Genomic DNA, 20128 nt, shown 5'->3' on the forward strand with positions numbered 1-20128 from the left:
CCCTCCCTGCCTGCAGCCAGACACTGACTCCTTCCCCACCCTGCCTGCAGCCAGGCGCTGACTCCTCCCCCTCCTTGCCAGCAGCCAGGCACTGACTCCTCCCCCTCCCTGCCTGCAGCCAGGTGTTCACTCTCCCCCTCCCTGCCTGCAGCCAGCACTGACTCCTCCCCCTCCCTGCCAGCAGCCAGGCACTGACTCCTCCCCCTCCTTGCCAGCAGTCAGGCACTGACTCCTCCCCCTCCCTGCCTGCAGGCCAGGCGCTGACTCCTCCCCCTCCTTGCCAGCAGCCAGACACTGACTCCTTCCCCACCCTGCCTGCAGCCAGGCACTGACTCCTCCCCCTCCCTGCCTGCAGCCAGGCACGGACTCCTTCCCCTCCTTGCCAGCAGCCAGGCACTGACTCCTCCCCCTCCCTGCCTGCAGCCAGGCATTGACTCCTCCCCCTCCTTGCCAGCAGCAGGTACTGACTCCTCCCCCTCCCTGCCTGCAGCCAGGCACTGACTCCTCCCCCTCCCTGCCTGCAGCCAGGCACTGACTCCTCCCCACCCTGCCTGCAGCCAGGCACTGACTCCTCCCCCTCCCTGCCTGCAGCCAGGCACTGACTCCTCCCCCTCCCTGCCTGCAGCCAGGCACTGACTCCTCCCCACCCTGCCTGCAGAGAGCTCCACACAGAGAGTGAGGGAAAGGTTTGTGCGTCTGTGTCATTGCCTGCAACGTCACCGTGTGTCTGTGTCACACAGTGCATATTTCAGCTGCTGTTACCTTACAGATTTGACACCCAGGGCTTTGGGGATGTTCCTGGCAGACACCTGGATTGGGAACGTGTCCATAACCTACAAGAAGGGGCGCGGAATAGTAATGAGGGGGCGGGGTCTACACCCTGGGGTGAAGTTTAATGAACGCTGACCCTCACATGCGGAAAAATTCATTGTTGTTTAGTCATTATTTACTCCCCACCCCCCCCCCCCGGCATGGCTAAATGCATCCCTTCTTCCTCTGTAATATTACCAACATCCACTCATTCCATGTCACGCTGCAGCTAAAACTCTGGTGCATGCCCTGATCCTTTCCCATCTGCATTACTGTAACATACAGCTAACAGGCCTCCCTGCCTCACAACTTTCTCCCCTGCAATCTATCCAAATTCTGCTGCTAGAATATTTCACTTTCTCCCAAAACCGTCTCTGCTCATCTCCTCCTTAAATCCCTCTCCTGGCTACAGCTCTCTCACCTTAAACCCTTTCCCTCACTGCACCTTACCTGTGGCACTCCCTCACACTATGTATACACAAAGCACCCTCTCTCCCCACCTTTAAGTCAAACCTTAAAACTCATCTCCTAAATGAAGCATTTCAGTAGTCCAGACTCATGGTTACAGTCCAAGCACTGCCATCTACCGCACTTATTCCCTCACCCCCGGTCTCTGTCTCCCAACATTCTAGATTGTAAGCTCTGCGGGCAGAGATTTCCTTTCCATTGTCTGACTTATTGTATTATCATTTCCTGTATTCTCTTTCATACAGCGCTGAGTACATTGTGGGCGCTATATTAATAAAGATATAGACAAGTGATCAGTTTATCGCGACTTTATTGTAAATCCTGCTACAGCAGAAATAGTAAGGGGGGGCAGGGGGATCCAGGACCCCCTATTTGCAGTTGGACCAGGCTGCCGTGTGGCTGTTGATCGGGGTCTTCATGAAGCGAGGGGACTTCATATACGCAGCAACAGGAGGCAAAGCCTGGGGGAGGAAGAACGGTTATATCAGGTTTACGAGTAGGGGGGGGTGGGGGGGGCGTCCAGGTTCAAAATCTCAACTCTCATGATACGGCCAAGTCATCTGAATAATTATAGGATTATAAATACCTAATCATAACAAGCTGTGCAGAATCAGCACATTCGTGGACTCTGCCCACACAACTATTTCACCATATGCTTACTGCCCTCATGCCCAGTGAGTGTGGAGGCTGAAGGAGACCTGATGGTAACAGAACCACTGTAGTTACTGTGACGGGAGCTTTGTGACAGGCTATAAATAATACACCACCAAATATATAACTGGGTTGAACTGGACGAGACTTAGATATTATAAAATATAATTTATTCCTTGAAAAAGGTGAACACACGAGATATACAAATAACAGACAAAATATGACACTTACTTAAAGGTTTGGACAACCCATCCCACCCATCTACAGCACTTATTCCCTCACCTGCTCTCTCTGTATGTTTCCCCACAAACCTCTTAGATTGTAAGCTCTTCGGGGCAGGGATTTCCTTTCCTATTGTCTGATTTTTGCTGCACTTATTGTATTATAATTCCCTGTACTGTATTCTTTGTGCAGCGCTGAGTACACTTTTGGCGCTATATAAATAAAGACATACAATACAATACAAGAAAAGCATCAGGATACAGGATGGGCCATTTCTTCCATAATTCAGTTTCAGATGTTGACATCACAGCAATACATGAAGATCATGAAGACCATACATGAAGACATTTGAGTAAGGGCTGACACTGGGTTAAATACCATTTCAAACCCATCTCTTAACCCTAGATGCCGAGGTGGCTAGAAAAATCTCTTTGAAGCAGATTTTGGCTTCCATTGTAAGTGTGAAGTACACACTTAAAAACACTCAGTTCCTTGGTTCCCTGCCCCAGTATAAACAATTAGGGCAGTTACCTTTGGATCACTGGCCTATGCTAATTCTTGCAGGATGCTCTCCTGCCTATTAGCATAGCAGATGGGGGTCTGCATTTTCAGAGCAGATCCAAAATCCATATACACTGTAAATAACTTCATAACTTCAGTTTAGTAGTACTTACTGGCACGCGACACATATTAATACATTCCGTCACGCATGACGCTCCCAATGAGACTAAATATTACTGTGTAATACTAAAATTAAGAGAGATATTAATATCTGTCTCTTAGTACCGACTAGACATCAGGTGTCTGTAATCCGTATATGCGAATCAGTCCACGAATACAACATATGTAGCTTTTAGGCACGTTCAGCCGAGGACATCTCATAATATTCTTATATTTAATAAGGTCACTCATTCTGTAGCCCCACTCCTAAATCAGGGGTGTTTGGCCAGTCTACCAAATGGGGTGTCTGGCAGGATACTATGGTTTGTAAGTGTGAGTTATAACACTCACAACCACTCCAGCTCCTGCAAACAGGTAGAGTGGCTGAGCCTTTGATCAGGGGGCTGCTTCCTAAACATTTGGTCGCATTCCTTAGTAGGCAGGCATCTTTGAGGGTAACTTAAACAAAGGGCTATAATCACTATTCAACTATTAACCCTTGCCCTCCCGGATGGATCCCAGTGTTTGTGTGGTGCAGTCACTGGAACAGAAACAATAAATTTTTACAGGGGAATAAACAGTTGGATGGCTGAAGCAAGGCAAAACCACATTACCAGTTAACCCCTTGCTTCCCAGGTGAGAGTAGAGGGTGGCCAAATGGGTGTAACCCTTTAATCCCGGGCCAAATCCCCTCTCTCTTGACAGTTACTCAGGAGTTTCTCTGTCCTCCAATGTACAGACACCCCCTGGCCAGGGATGACAGTTGTTGGGGGCACTAATAACTTAGCCAAAGTGGACTAATAAGACACCTGTGGGGTGAGAGTCACCTCAAATCGGGTCAGGAAATCCTGCAGGTTCTTGAAGTTTTGCAGACACTTTGGTTCCAGCATCCGATGTTGATCCAAAGCATCGTACATCAGAAGTCAGCAAAGGTTATCTGGGGGGGGATAAGGAGGTGCAGTCAGAATCCCACCCACACACCCCATGGGGCTCCTTACAAGGTGTGCCAAGGCATCACCTGGCACTGCCACCACCCAGGGGAGAAGGAGAGAGAGCAGATAGCGGAGAAGAGGAATTGGAGTGGAGATGATAGGGGTGGGGAAGAGAGAAATGGGGGGGGGGAGGGAAAGAGCTAGTTTGTGGGAAGAGATGGGTGTTTGAGTGCGAGAGGGGGGCACCTTTTCTCCTGCAAACCAAGCTCTGCTCCAAGGAAGCGAGAGAATCTTGTTAGAGATGCAGGTAACTTCTCCAGGTACGGCCCCTTCAAATGTCTCCTGGGGGGAGGATTGGAAATTAACAGGTTAATGTCTCTCCCCCTACTTTGATCTCCATCCCAAAATATCTCCCCAACCCTCAGACTCACAAAGAGGGGGTTATAGGCGAGGGTGGCGAGGCCCATCCGGAAATCTATGGCCTGGTTCTCCACAGATCCACACGGAGCTTCTCCCCTTCCAGCTCCCCACCTGGTGAGAAGAGAGACTCAATGGGGAGGTACTAGGAGGGGCAGAGAGACTCAATGGGAGGTACTAGGGAGGAGAGAGAGACTCAATGGGAGGTGGGGACAGGGGAGGGGTGAGAAAGCCATGGGTGCTGATTCTAGATGCGCCAAAGTAGCCACTTATGTGGTTTTCAGCCCAAATCCATGCAATGGGAAATTTGGGCCCAAAACAACCTGATCGGCACAGAGTCAACCCCTTAATTGAGGGGGTAGAAGGGGAGAGAGACTCATCCCTCAAGGGTATTACTGGGAGACTATGGGGCAGAGACTATGGGGCAGATTCTTACACAGTCCATGCTTGCGTGCAATGTAGCGCAGGATGGCGTTACTCTGGGTCAGCTTCACATCTCCATCCAACAGGTACGGCAACTGCAGGACGAGAGTGTAACTAGCATACAATGAAATGGGTTTCCCCCCATACGTCCCAAAGGGGTAGATCCTCAGACTGGAGCACCCTGAACTAATGTATACAGAAGACTCAGTGCTACACCCAATATGACACATTAAGCTATATAGAATCTGTTCTCATTAGTAAGGGTCAATAGTTAATCCTTTTGCCGAACCATTATAAACCGACAACCACAGTTAACCCTTTACTGCGGGTCCTACACACGTTCTCTTTACCTCGCTGCTGGTCAAGACTGTATGGAGGTTGTGACCCCCCCTCCTTACAGACAGGATTTCACCTAATCATTTGTCCCGTTGGATGCAGCATTGGGGGCTCCTTGGGGGGTTGTACTCCCAGAAAAGTCTCCATGATAATGAGGGTCTGGCTGTGCGCCGGCTTTTGGGAGGTCTCTAATATCGCAGCGTTATTCCCGTGCGCTAATATGAACGCGAGGATCTCCGTTAGGTAAACTGCTCATTACCATAGAATTTGCATATCAATGCGAGGACATCGTAACGCAAAGCACCTTCAGGGAGACGCGTTACGGGTAACGCTACGTACAAGGGGGATAACGTCACGCTAAAAATGTAACGTGGTGCTGAGGATCTACCCCAAAGTCAGCAAACTAAGTCATCCCACCAACTTAGAGGCGTTAGCCCATTTGTGCACTAGGGAAGGCTAATTCCCCCTATATCCCCCCCCCTCCATATCTTCCCCCCCACCCCCTTCCCCGGGGTCACTTGTACATTGGGGAAGTCCAGTCCCAGCGTCTCCTTCACGTCCAGCCACTGGCTCATGTCGTAATCTGGGGCTAAGGAAGAGAGGAATCTGTGTGACACACCGGTACACTGCCCACTGGGCGTGGCACCCTGCCCACTGGGCGTGGCACCCTGCCCACTGGGCGTGGCACCCTGCCCACTGGGCGTGGCACCCTGCGTACACACAATGTTACAGTGTCTTAAATATATATAAGCCGGGATTAACCAAGCCCATAGGAGTGGGGGGTTTTAGGACTGGAGTGGAGCACCCCATTGTTAAATCACCATTTCACTTTAGGACATAATACAGAAAATACAATGTTTCAGGACAGCCTCAGGTAAGTGTTTAGCCTGAAACATTGTATTTCTGCAGGATGTCCTGAATAGTAAGAAGGGTGATTTAAGCCAAGAAAGTACTGACTTTTTTATTTTTATTTAGACGGGGATTGGGCAGAGCTGATTTCTGCAGAGTTGTGACGATCTTAAAGTCAGGCAGAGTAATACTTCTCTCCAAGGCACTGATGCGGAGAGAAGGTGGGTACACACACACACACACACACACACACACACACACACACACACACATCTGCTGGACCATTTTGAGCAGCTGCATCATAAACACATACATAGAAGACAGAATTCATCCAGCGAGAAGCACTGAGCCGTAGGAGGGAAAATACCCCATGTCAAGACTGCTTAACCTCTCCCAAGGGTCCCGGCAGCAGGCGGCAGCGATCCCAACAGTGCCGGGATCAGAGGGGTTAATTAAGAGAGCCACAAAACATGGCAGCATGCGTGTGGTACCTCAAATACACGCGTGTGATGCACTCACCGCCCCCCGTCACATATCGTGTGTCCTCATATGGGGTCCCCGTGTATTCCAGCAGGAGACGGATGGAATGAGCCAGCTACGGGGCGGAGAGAGAGATAAAGGAAGAAACTATTATATAAAGACATACAATACAATATTACCTCCTCCTCCACCTCCCCCCTAATACTTCAGTATTACACCCTCCTCCCCCCCCCTCCTCTCCCCTCCTCCCTCTCCCCTCCTCCCACCCCCCTCCTCCTCCCCCCTCCTCTCCTTCAGTATTACCCCCTACCCTGTGGCTCAGTGAGTAAAGACACTGACTGGCACTGAGAGTTTGAAGCAGGGGAGCCTGGTTCAATTCCCGGTGTCGCCTCCTTGTGACCTTGGGCAAGTCACTTTATCTCCCCGTGCCTCAGGCGCCAAAAACATAGATTGTAAGCTCCACGGGGCAGGGACCTGTGCCTGCAAAATGTCTCTGTAAAGCGCTGCGTACAACTAGCAGCGCTATACAAGAACATGCTATTATTATATTATCCCCTCCTCCCCCCCCATACCTCAGTATTACCCCACATACCCCCCCTACAGTATTAGTTCCTTCTTCCCCAATAATACCTCAGTATTATCCCCTCTTCCACAGTAACTCACCCCCCGGATGTCCCAGTACCCCAGTATCATCATCCTGCCGCTATATCAGACTGGGACTCTGCCCTCCTAATAAAGTTTCCTAACTATATACTAGCTACAGACAAGCCCCTGAGCTGGTCACGTGATATATTGTGAATCAGCTCTGGGAAATCTCCAGCCTCCCCCTCCCATCCTTGCCCACACAACTCAGGCCAGTTAAAGGGACAGCACAATCAGAAGCAGCCATTGAGTTCTTTTGGATTCTGTGGTTTCTGCAGCAAGCTCCGTGGCCATTTTATTCTATCCCAGTGACTCAGAATCTCAGGATTGGGAACTGTATTTGCAGCGCTGCAGCGAATTCAGTGACGCGGAGATCACAGCGACTCAGAGACAATTCGCACCCATCACCATCTTTATTCTGTAACTATATATTATAGGAGCGTTAAAAACACATAGGGGGTGTGTACCACGTGTCGCAAACCGGGGCCAACATTGGATCAGTTTTTACTTTGCGTCAATATTTCATGCCACATTTTCTGCTCCAATTTGAGCCACGAGTTTTGGGGAGCGGTTATAGGAGGGGTTGGGGAGGAGAGAGCGAAGAGCAGTATTGTATGTAGATAGAGTCATAGTTGCAACAGATGAAAAGAAATAAGGGGAGCGCAGATGCAATAAGAACAGATATATAGACAATAAAGGGTTGGTTAATAGAACCACTAAGACACTGAGACCAGCACAAGTGCTAAAATAGCCACAGTCAATACATTCCCTCAGTGGTGAATAACAAGGTTGGGATGGTGACACGTGAATATGTTGTGTGAATACAAATTACTTACACGGCAAAGGAAACAATAGGATCTCCTGACGAAGCACTTCGTGCGAAACGCATAGAGGTCACGTGGTGGCAGTTCCTGTGGAGTTATTGCAGCCGGTGGGAGCGGGTCCCCTTGTCTCTACCAGGGTAAGTACTCAGATTGGTCCGGATCCTTTCTGTAGTGCGTAGCTAGATCCTGTGGTTACCCCTTGCTCCACACCGATCACACTGGTGTATTTACCAGTCCCGTTTTTTAACGTTTTTTGTTATATCTTGCCGCATTTTTGTTATACTTTGCATCATTGCTGTTTTATTATGTATCAGTGGATGCCTTGCCCACTGTCTTAGATAAATAAATTGTTCACACCCCTCAGTGCGCCTGTCTGCCTATTGTTTTCTTTGTCTGTGAGCCCCCCTGTGGGAGCTCACTCTTATAGGGGACGTGTGGAACCCCCCCCCCCCCCAGACTGAAGGCTGCAAGAGGGATCCCTTACAGTATCCACGCGAGCACGGAGCAACTTATCCCTTATGTTACTTACACGGCCATGTGTAAGCAAACAGTGCTTAAATGGTGTCTTCTCTTTTCCCCATCGATTGGAACTTCCGTGTGGACTCCAGCTGGATGGTTCTCCACGTGCAGAGTCTCAGTTCTCCCCGTCACGGGAGAATCCCCCCAAATCAATGTGCCAGCATGGGGAGTGCATTTAGATAAAATCACAAGTATCTCTTTAGCAATAAACATACACACTCACATGTAAGTACTCATCAGCGGTCACGGCAGAGTCCGTGTTCTCTGCACCACGAGCAGGCCCTTGCTACCGTGTCCGCTCTACAGCTTGGAACGCAGACGAAACGGACAGCTACGGTGGCTGCCGAGGTACAAAGTAGTCACGTAAAAAAAAAAAGAGCAACGCGTTTCGCCGAGTGGTCGGCTTCCTCAGGCTCAATGTATCTGTGTGATATTCATTAGCAGATTTAAATGCCCTGCTGGAAATGTCTTAAGTGTTTCCCTGCTGTTGGCAATTAGATAATCCTCCTTTCAGTTGTGCGGAGGGGAGCTTCTTCACGCTACGTGTTTCATACAGACATTGCATTATGGGTACAAAAATATACTTTCAATCCAAACATATACTTCCAATTAAAAACAAATAAAACAGCTATTCCTACGTGAAACTAACTCCCCAGTTTAAAATAGCACTTAAAGATGCTACACGAGAATAACTAAACCATTGGCAGCACACAGTGCAAGGTATCCCTCAGCAGGATACATATGACTGCAGCTTTCAAAACGTGGAATCTTGGACAAATCCCCTTTACTCTTCTTATGCTGAATATGCATCAGAGACGGCAATGGCTGCTACAGTATGTGTGACACGTAACCCATTTATACTGAGCATACTCACTCCGGGTATGGTAACATTATAGAGTGATCATGTTGCAATTGTAAAGAAAAGTCTGAGTAAAGGTCACCTGAGCGCAGGTATCAGGAACGCACAGCCCCCTGGGACAGCAGCTCCGGTGAACTGCACATGGAGCAGCCGGGCCTGTCGCTCCTGGTCCTGCTGCAGCCGCACACAGAAGAGGGGGTATATACACAGAAGAGGGGGTATATACAGTAGTGGGGATATACACAGTAGGTGGGCTATATACACAGATTAGGGGGTATATACAGTAGGGGGCTATATACACATTAGGGGGGTATATACACAGTAGGGTACAGATAGAGTAGTGGTGAGTATACGCACGGTCATAGTGTATAATATAGTACTATGTGCCAAAAATATATTTCCCCACATGTAACAAGGGGTGAAGCTATTTTGCAATGACAGAGTGGCGCCTATATTACTGCACAGCTTTAGGCCGCGTTCACACAGAGGACTTCGCAATGCAGCGTGCGTCCGCGTGTGCGCACCTCTGTCTGCTGGGCGATGTGTGGTCATCCCCAGCCGACGAAATGATCCGACACAAGGCGACATCCTGTGTCCCCACACCTAGAGAATCAGCCTTCAGTCCCACACCTAGAGAATCAGCCTTCAGTCCCACACCTAGAGAATCAGCCTTCAGTCCCACACCTAGAGAATCAGCCTTCAGTCCCACACCTAGAGAATCAGCCTTCAGTCCCACACCTAGAGAGGCAGCCTTCAGTCCCACACCTAGAGAAGCAGCCTTCAGCCCCACAGCCAGAGAGGCAGCCTTCAACCCCACAGCCAGAGAGGCAGCCTTCAGCCCCACAGCCAGAGTGGCAGCCTTCAGCCCCACAGCCAGAGAGGCAGCCTTCAGCCCCACAGCCAGAGAGGCAGCCTTCAGCCCCACAGCCAGAGAGGCAGCCTTCAACCCCACAGTCAGAGAGACAGCCTTCAGCCCCACAGACAGAGAGGCAGCCTTCAGCCCCACAGCCAGAGAGGCAGCCTTCAGTTCCACAGCCAGAGAGGCAGCCTTCAGCCCCACAGCCAGAGAGGCAGCCTTCATCCCCACAGCCAGAGAGGCAGTCTTCAGTTCCACAGCCAGAGAGGCAGCCTTCAGCCCCACAGCCAGAGAGGCAGCCTTCATCCCCACAGCCAGAGAGACAGCCTTCAGCCCCACACCTAGAGAGGCAGCCTTCAGCCCCACAGCCAGAGAGGCAGCCTTCAGTTCCACAGCCAGAGAGGCAGCCTTCAGCCCCACAGCCAGAGAGGCAGCCTTCAGCCCCACAGCCAGAGAGGCAGCCTTCAGCCACACAGCCAGAGAGGCAGCCTTCAGCCCCACAGCCAGAGAGACAGCCTTCAGCCCCACAGCCAGAGAGGCAGCCTTCAGCCCCACAGCCAGAGAGGCAGCCTTCAGCCCCACAGCCAGAGAGGCAGCCTTCAGCCCCACACCTAGAGAGGCAGCCTTCAGCCCCACACCTAGAGAGGCAGCCTTCAGCCCCACACCTAGAGAGGCAGCCTTCAGCCCCACAGCCAGAGAAGCAGCCTTCAGCACCACAGCCAGAGAGGCAGCCTTCAACCCCACAGCCAGAGAGACAGCCTTCAGCCCCACAGCCAGAGAGACAGCCTTCAGCCCCACAGCCAGAGAGGCAGCCTTCAGCCCCACAGCCAGAGAGGCGGCCTTCAGCCCCACAGCCAGAGAGGCAGCCTTCAGCCCCACAGCCAGAGAGGCAGCCTTCAGGCACACACCTAGAGAGGCAGCCTTCAGCCCCACAGCCAGAGAGGCAGCCTTCAGCCCCACAGCCAGAGAGGCAGCCTTCAGCCCCACAGCCAGAGAGGCAGCCTTCAGCCCCACAGCCAGAGATGCAGCCTTCAGCCCCACAGCCAGAGAGGCAGCCTTCAGCCCCACAGCCAGAGAGGCAGCCTTCAGCCCCACAGCCAGAGAGGCAGCCTTCAGCCCCAAAGCCAGAGATGCAGCCTTCAGCCCCACAGCCAGAGAGGCAGCCTTCCGCCCCACAGCCAGAGAGGCAGCCTTCAGCCACACACCCAGAGAAGCAGCCTTCAGTCCCACACCTAGAGAGGCAGCCTTCAGCCACACACCCAGAGAAGCAGCCTTCAGCCCCACAGCCAGATAGGCAGCCTTCAGCCACACACCCAGAGAAGCAGCCTTCAGCCCCACAGCCAGAGAGGCAGCCTTTAGCCCCACAGCCAGAGAGGCAGCCTTCAGCCCCACAGCAAGCGAGGCAGCCTTCAGCCACACAGCCAGAGAGGCAGCCTTCAGCCCCACAGCCAGAGGCAGCCTTCAGCCCCACAGCCAGAGAGGCAGCCTTCAGCCCCACAGCCAGAGAGGCAGCCTTCAGCCCCACAGCCAGAGAGACAGCCTTCAGCCACACAGCCAGAGAGGCAGCCTTCAGCCCCACAGCCAGAGAGGCAGCCTTCAGCCCCACAGCCAGAGAGGCAGCCTTCAGCCCCACAGCCAGAGAGGCAGCCTTCAGCCCCACAGCCAGAGAGGCAGCCTTCAGCCACACACCTAGAGAGGCAGCCTTCAGCCCCACAGCTAGAGAGGCAGCCTTCAGCCCCACAGCCAGAGAGGCAGCCTTCAGCCCCACAGCCAGAGAAGCGCATGTCGTATAGCGCGCTGTGTGAGTGGGGCCTTAAATACATGTTGTTATACACCGGCTGTGGTGTGTTGTACAGATGCTTTTCTTACTGCCCAGAGCGCTCAGATTGAGTTTGTACTACTGAAGCTGGGAAAAAACACATAAACCGGCGCCTACAAAAAAATAGAAATTATAGCCTGACCGAATATAGTCCCATGCAGCTGGGATGAGATCCAAGGCGGTATCTTCAATGAAGTCTCATAGAACAACAAACAAACATTAAAGACGACAACATAGAAGAAAAAAAGAGAAAAAGATCATAGTGCAACTAAAAACAAAAAATCACTGATAAGGTATGTAAGAAATGATAGCAGTTTAATACAATGAATAAAAATATATATAAAAACAACAAACACTTGATTGTTGGGCAAGAGACACTTATAAAGCAATGGCATCCAGTGGGGATAAAATTGAAACCCTACTTACAGCAAGGCTGATAAATGTAAGCCCGTAGCACAATGCCAAAGTCTCTGCCAGAATAAGTCCACCCTAATTGGCAGAGACTTTGGCGTTCTCCCCCGATAGCCTGTCTATCCTTCCGTCCCTAGCCTCAGCTCTAAGAGCTCCCCGGCAGCTGCTCGCGATTTCCCCTGCCTCTGCCTCTAGTGGTGACGTCACCGAGTATCGCGAGACCTTCTGGTCTGCGTGTATTGCATCGGTGAGTCCCCCGGCAGCACTGGGCTCAGGCTGTTGCCTGTTTCACTACCTGCTCACTTGCTGACTCGTGGGTGTGTGGCCAGCGGCGTTCTCCGGCGGTGTGGAGCTCCAGGAGGCTGAGCTGTGACATCTTGCTCCCAGGCTTCTGATTTGGATAGTGACATTGTGCTACGGGCTTACATTTATCAGCCTTGCTGTAAGTAGGGTTTCAATTTTATCCCCACTGGATGCCATTGCTTTATAAGTGTCTCTTGCCCAACAATCAAGTGTTTGTTAATTTTATATATATTTTTTTTCATTGTATTAAACTGCTATCATTTCTTACATACAGGCATACCCCGCATTAACGTACGCAATGGGACCGGAGCATGTATGTAAAGCGAAAATGTACTTAAAGTAAAGCACTACCTTTTTCCCACATTGATGCACGTACTGTACTGCAATCATCATATACGTGCATAACTGATGTAAATAACGCATTTGTAACAGGCTCTATAGTCTCCCCGCTTGCGCACAGCTTCGGTACAGGTAGCGAGCTGGTATTGCTGTTCAGGAAGTGCTGACAGGCGCATGCGTGAACTGCCGTTTGCCTATTGAGCGAGATGTACTTACTCGCGAGTGTACTTAAAGTGAGTGTCCTTAAACCGGGGTATGCCTGTACCTTATCAGTGATCTTTTGTTTTTAGTTGCACTATGATCTTTTTCTCTTTTTTTCTTCTATGTTGTCGTCTTTAATGTGTGTTTGTTGTTCTATGAGACTTCATTGAAGATACCGCCTTGGATCTCATCCCAGCTGCATTGGACTATATTCGGTCAGGCTATAATTTCTATTTTTTTGTAGGCGCCGGTTTATGTGTTTTTACTGTGTTTATTGGTTTGTGTGACCTCATTTTTTTCTGGCAGCCTCCACTTTAATGTTAAAGTGTGTATTTATATGTATGTTAGTCACTTAATTGTCACTAATTATTAATATTTGCATTAACGCTGTTCCCACTGCCCTTCCCCTTTATCTAACTGAAGCTGGGAGCTTATACCCTAGCTCCTCGCTATCTGCTTAGACTTCGTGGGTATTAAGTGTCCACACAGAACTTTGGCTGGTTAGAGCTGAGTGATGAGAAAGCCGTAAACCAAACTATTTGGGGCACTCACCGGTGGCCTAAACGGAGACTGCAGCTTCATGAGCCACTACACCAGAGAACTCTCTTCCCGCGAGTGCTAAGGCCCATGTCTATGAATATTGCGCTGTATGAATGCACACACACCTGCCTCTTACACATACAAATGTACAATGTAATTCGATCCCTTTATACCAATAGGGTCCACATAGTACCCACACACATGCACAGAAATGCGACACCCTCTTAAATTTCAACACCTACCCACCATTGTTATACACTCCCCCTCCAAATACACCTTTTTTAAAACACTGAATACACTGTGGGCACCTTATAAATTAAGATTTACAAACATATACACACACATACACAATTACTCTAACATCACAAACATTCAGGGACCATTTAACACCTTTAGGCTTAGCCCCCGCTGGCTACTGCAGCGCCTGCGGGGACAAGAGCCTCCCCTCAATGGGGCTGGGCCGCTGCAAGTGGTGGCCACCGCGCTGCGTGGTGAGTTTTTCGTGTAGACCCGAAAATTGTGATTAACACTAGCGACGGAGCGCTAGGCCACGACCCCGGCGGTTCAGCCAAAGTGGGCGAACCTGCCGGGTGACGTCATGGCAGCGCCCCCGTCACGCCCCCCCTGTCTTTCGCCCTGTAGCTCACGGCAGATCTGGGAACACGGCTGCACGTACCGCCAGCCTGGCAGACGCGCGTGCAGCGCAGACAGCGGGGCCGTACCCTAAGTCATAAATTGCATACTGCACAGGGGGAGGGTTAGGCGTCACCCACAGAGATAACATTCCTTGATGTCCTGTTTGAAAGTAAAATTCTGGCTTATTCATTATAACATCCCCGGAAGAAGAGATCAGTGTATCTCGAAAGCTTGCACAAATAAAAGCATTTCGTTAGCCACAGAACGGTATCGTCTGTTCGTTTTTGATTATTATTATTTATTTATTTATTTATAAAATATTTTACCAGGAAGTAATACATTGAGAGTTACCTCTCATTTTCAAGTATGTCCTGGGCACAGAGTAAAACAAATAGTACATGGTTACAATACAGTTACATAATGAGCAGGGTATACATTATATACAAGACATTGCGTGCACAGTTAAAGAAAATATATATTATGAGCGTATGAAACAGTTACAGACCAGATTAAAGTGTGAGACAGCCTTAGATTTGAAAGAACTTAAACTGGTGGTGGATGTGAGAATCTCTGGTAGGTTGTTCCAGTTTTGGGGTGCACGGAAGGAGAAGGAGGAACGTCCGGATACTTTGTTGAGCCATGGGACCATGAATAGTCTTTTGGAGTCAGATCTCAGGTGATAGGTGCTGCAAGTGGTAGGGGTGAGGAGCTTGTTCAGGTAGACGGGTAGCTTGCCCAGAAAGAATTTGAAGGCAAGACAGGAAAGGTGAACTTTGCGCCTAGACTCAAGTGATGACCAATCTAGTTCTTTGAGCATTTCGCAGTGATGTGTGTTGTAGTTGCATTGGAGAACAAAACAACAAATTGAATTGTAGAGGGTGTCAAGTTTGCTAAAGTGGGTTTGAGGAGCCGAGCCATATACTATGTCTCCATAGTCAATAATTGGCATTAGCACCTGCTGTGCGATACGCTTTCTGACCAGGAGACTTAGGGAGGATTTGTTCCTGTAAAGTACCCCTAGTTTGGCATAGGTCTTGGTTGTCAGGGTATCAATGTGCATCCCGAATGTTAAGTGGGAGTCAAACCATAAGCCCAGGTATTTAAAACTAGTGACAGGTGTTAGGGTGGTGTTAGCGTTGGTTCTAATCAGGAGCTCAGTCGCTGGAAGCTTTACAAATTTAGTCTTGGTCCCAAATACCATTGTTACAGTCTTGTCAGTGTTTAAAAACAGTTTGTTTTGGGAAATCCAGTTTTCGAGTCTCAAAAAGTCAGACTGAAGTATGTGTTGAAGGTCAGAGAGGCTATGGCTGTGTGCATATAGGATTGTGTCATCTGCATACATGTGTATTGAGGCTTCCTTACAAGCTGTGGGAAGATCATTAATTAATTAAGCTCGGCTAACACGGTACAGATACCTCTACATGTATATATATTGTGAAAGGCGTAAATAAATAATACGATCTGAGGGTTAGATTTTTACAGAATGACACGTGAGTTTATTTGAGTAACAGGTGCACACAGGAGACAGGAAACAAAAGAACAGCGCAAAACGCACATGGTGAAGTAAAAATGAAATTTATCATTAAAAAGTAATTAATCTGCATACATCAGGTAGGTAGGGTAAAAGCATGTACTGTGATTAACACAGGGGTTACCAATCGGCAAGTAGAGGTGATGGTAGCGAAGAATCAACACGGCTCATCTAGTAATGGCTCCTCTTGACCCTGGCACCAAAGATCCACGTCTAGATAGGCGCCTCCTCAGTCGGGAATAAGAGTCCTTGTGATGGTTGATACAGAAAGTCAATGCACAATTGCAGCACACTGCAGGACTCCGGCGACAGTCAGGCACACACGGCACCAGTCGATGACATCACTGACAATCGCGCGATCTCCTCCATGGAGCGTTGCAAATCAGAGCTTATTACCGGTGGCAGTGCACACGAAAACCTCACCAAAGGACCACAAGCTAGAATGGATCGACAACAGGGTGATAGTCCTACGCGTTTCGTAGCAACACAGCTACTTCCTCAGGGATCCCTGGTGCCGTGTGTGCCTGACCGTCGCCGGAGTCCTGCAGTGTGCTACAATTGTGCATTGACTTTCTGTATCAACCATGACGAGGACTCTTATTCCCGACTGAGGAGGCGCCTATCTAGACGTGGATCTTTGGTGCCAGGGTCAAGAGGAGCCATTACTAGATGAGCTGTGTTGATTCTTCGCTACCATCACCTCTATTTGCCGATTGGTAACCTCTGTGTTAATCACTGTACATGCTTTTACCCTACCTACCTGATGTACGCAGATTAATTACTTTTTAATGATAAATTTCATTTTTACTTACTTCACCATGTGCGTTTTGCGCTGTTCTTTTGTTTCCTGTTTTTCTAGTGTTTAGAGTGTGAGCCACTCTGATTGCTTCAGCTGCAGGCGCCTGCTCCAGCTGTTAATACGGTTTTGTATTTTACTTATAACTCACTGTTTGTGTATTGTTTGGTATCTGGGTATACACCCTTGATTGACACCAGTCACTTATATGTGCTTTGTCACCATTTTCATACATTAGTTGCGCACTTTAAATCACCCATTTCTGTTTCTCTAGCACACAGGAGACAGCTTCTAAACAAAAGCTCTCTGCTAGCTAATACGGTATATGATACATTTATACCCTAAAAACGAAAGCACACGCCCCTTTATGGGACAACTTGTGCGTCACAAGAAATAACACAATTGTATAATAAAGAAACAAAATGAATATGTGTAAGTCAGCAAAAATCATTATACCAGCTCAATAACCTTTCCTCTACATCATTGTTGATACTTTCTTTCAGGGGGTTAATCATGAGAATTGATGTCTTAGCTGTCTTTTCACCTTACAATAATAGTTACAATGTGAGAAACTGTGCTTATCCCAGACTCCGGCTAATTCTACCAAGGTCCCTCATTATTGTCTGAACTTTTTACCATACTCGCTTCGAACTCCCATCACTCCCATCGTTTGCAGCTGGTTACATTTTAAGGATACAGAGAATCTGCTTCACATGTTCACACATACAAGCTTGCTTCACAGAAATCAGTACATTACAACATGGAAGACAAACACGGCCTATAACAAAATGAATGACAGACAAAACTTATAGCAAACAAGACAAAATGGCTGACAAGAATAGTCTTCCAAAATGGCTGCTGAGATCTTAGTGCTGTTTACTTCACACTCTTCCCTAATGTCATTTTCTCAACTTTCTCAATATATAGAAAGAAAGCGCACACTTCGTTTACATATCTATTTTGAGACGCCCATGTCCAGTCATTTTCTCACTTTCATTCAATTCACTTAAATTAATTTTACTATTTCTATCTATCTATGTTCTACCTAAATCACAGATTTATAATTTGGGCACATAAGGATAGCATATGTTTATCTAATTACACATTCAACATTTTGTGGTGAATAAAATGATTTAAGTCTAATAGTATATATTTAATTTATTCCAATTTTGGGTACACTTTACACTTCATATTTTTCACGTCTAGGCACATTATGCAATTATAAATATTAGGAGTAATTGTGGCATCAATTTTAAACAGTAGTATATATCACTGTCGCTTTAGTTTTATTAGAGCCAAGTAGATGGGGCATTGCACCAGTTGTATCTATTTCTCAATCATTGGACCACACAAGGTATCACTTTAGATGTTAATGGATAATTGTATCCGTGATGAACTGTGATTTGTCTAAAGGGGTATTTAATATGCGCTGGCAGCCCCTGTACATGGCCCCATGATGACGCACGCAAGTGCGAAACGCGTAGAGGTCACGCGAGGCTGCTTAGCGCATTTCCATTGGTTGGAGTCACAGACTGGTAGAGTTTGAGGTACCAGCGGAGACTGTCGCCCCGTCCGGCTCACCTCCTTCTTTGCCCTGTTCCGGTGATAGTTACTTAGTAGTAAGTTGTCTTCTAGTTATAGTTTACCATAGTGTATTTGCTGTTACTTTTTGTATTCTGATTTTTGATTTAACATGTTGTTGTCCGACACAGCGGAAACGTTTTGATATTGAACATAAATGTACCTGATACTGACCCCGTGCGCTGTCTGCGGGTTTCTTTGTGTTTTATTCCTGTGCATCACGTCCGATCCAAGATACTTATTTTTAGTACAGACCTTAAACTGAATGGAGACCCGATCCTCACCTTTCTCTGCCTCTTACAGGGGGAGATTTCTGGAATGTGAGGGCCCTTTTGAGGATGACACCTAGGTCCTCTGGGTACTGTGACCAGACCTCCATAATACACACATGTTATTGGGCCAGCAATGATACCCCCGGGTTAAGCTCTGGTTCTTATTTCCCATAAAAAGAAGTGGTGCACCTAGGGTTTTAATCACCCCACAATCACAGGGCAGGTCACCCTTAGATAACCCCACTTTTAGACAGACAGACAGAAAAGCAGTCCGGGGTCATAACCCCAATAAAAACAATACAGGTTTGCAATCTGTAACTTGTAACTCAAGTTAACCTGTTGTATGCCAGACTATTAACACACTGTATATTGTAATGGTCGTATGACAGCCCTATATAAATACAAATCTAAGCTCTGTACATACAAGTAAATATACAGTTATGTGAATGTTTGGAGCCCACGTCACACTTTCACTTGTCCCCTGCCTCTCCCGCCATCACACTTCCCATGTAACCGTGTGCGCGCGTTATGTTACATGTACCTGTCATGTTATGTGTCCCATATCACGTCACACACCACTGCCTGTAATTTAACCGTGTGTCCGTGTCACGCAGTGCATTGTATCAGCTGCTGTTACCTTACAGCAGGGCTGCACAACATACGGCCCGCGGGCCTCTCTGTGCGGCCCGCAATGAGATTTAAAAAAAAAAAACTTTAAAAAAAAAAAATGGCGGAGATTCCCCGCGGTTCCGGGGGTTATGTGAGGTGCTTTGAGGTGAGGTGCATTGAATGAGGTGCAGGGGGGTGAGGTGAGGTGCATTGAGGTGAGGTGCAGGGGGGTGAGGTGAGGTGCAATGAGGTGAGGTGCAGGGGGGTGAGGTGAAGGGGAGGTGCAGGGGAGGTGCAAGGGAAGGTGAGGTGCAGTGAGGTGAGGTGCAGGAAGGGTGATGTGAGGTGCAGGGGGTGAGGTGCAGGGGGGGAGAGTGGTGTGAGGTGCAGGGGGGGATAGTGGTGTGAGGTGCAGGGGGGGAGAGTGGTGTGAGGTGCAGGGGGGAGAGTGGTGTGAGGTGCAGGGGGGAGAGTGGTGTGAGGTGCAGGGGGGAGAGTGGTGTGAGGTGCAGGGGGGGTGGGATGTGTGTGGTATGCAGGGGGGTATTATGTGTGTGGGTGAGGGGGAGAGATGGGGGTATGAGAGATAGATGGGGAGTATCGCAAAGGTTGATAGTGAGGGGTTCTGCGGGAGATATGAGGATGATGATGAGAGGTGCTGGAGGAGAGATCATGATGATGATGATGATGATTTTACCCGTGCGGCCCAAATTTTTTTTCCTTGGAGCATTTCGGCCCTTCTCGCTTTGCGAGTTGTGCAGCCCTGCCTTACAGCTTTGACACCCAGGGCCTTGGGGCTGTTCCTGCCAGACCCCTGAATTGGGACGTGTCCAGAACTCCCGGCATGGCTAAATGCATCCCTTCTTCCTCTGTAATATTACCAAGATCCACTCATTCCCATGTCACACGGCAGCTAAAACTCTGGTGCATGCCCTGATCCTTTCCCATCTGCATTACTGTAACATACAGCTAACAGGCCTCCCTGCCTCACAACTTTCTCCCCTGCAATCTATCCCAAATTCTGCTGCTAGAATAATGTCACTATCTCCTCCTTAAATCCCTATCCTGGCTACAGCTCTCTCACCTTAAACCCTTTTCCTCACCGCACCTTACCCGTGGGACTCCCTCACACTCTGTATATG

The 20128-nt window shown here is 48.8% G+C and overlaps 1 protein-coding gene and 1 pseudogene across 1 annotated transcript; both read right to left on the reverse strand.

Annotated features, from left to right (window-relative positions):
• Nucleotides 1-1571: 1571 nt before the first annotated feature.
• LOC142502512 (glutathione S-transferase Mu 5-like) lies at nt 1572-7056 on the reverse strand (annotated as a pseudogene).
• A 264-nt stretch (nt 7057-7320) lies between these two features.
• Nucleotides 7321-12554, reverse strand: LOC142503218 (uncharacterized). Its single transcript, XM_075615375.1, has 3 exons — nt 12482-12554; nt 9617-10856; nt 7321-9266 (listed from the first exon to the last, which is right to left on the reverse strand). The coding sequence occupies exons 1-3, from the start codon at nt 12552-12554 to the stop codon at nt 9188-9190; spliced, it is 1392 nt and encodes a 463-aa protein (XP_075471490.1). The 3' UTR covers nt 7321-9187.
• Between the last annotated feature and the right edge of the window lie 7574 nt (nt 12555-20128).

Source organism: Ascaphus truei, chromosome 9, assembly GCF_040206685.1.
Source record: "Ascaphus truei isolate aAscTru1 chromosome 9, aAscTru1.hap1, whole genome shotgun sequence".
Taxonomy (NCBI): Eukaryota; Metazoa; Chordata; class Amphibia; order Anura; family Ascaphidae; genus Ascaphus; species Ascaphus truei.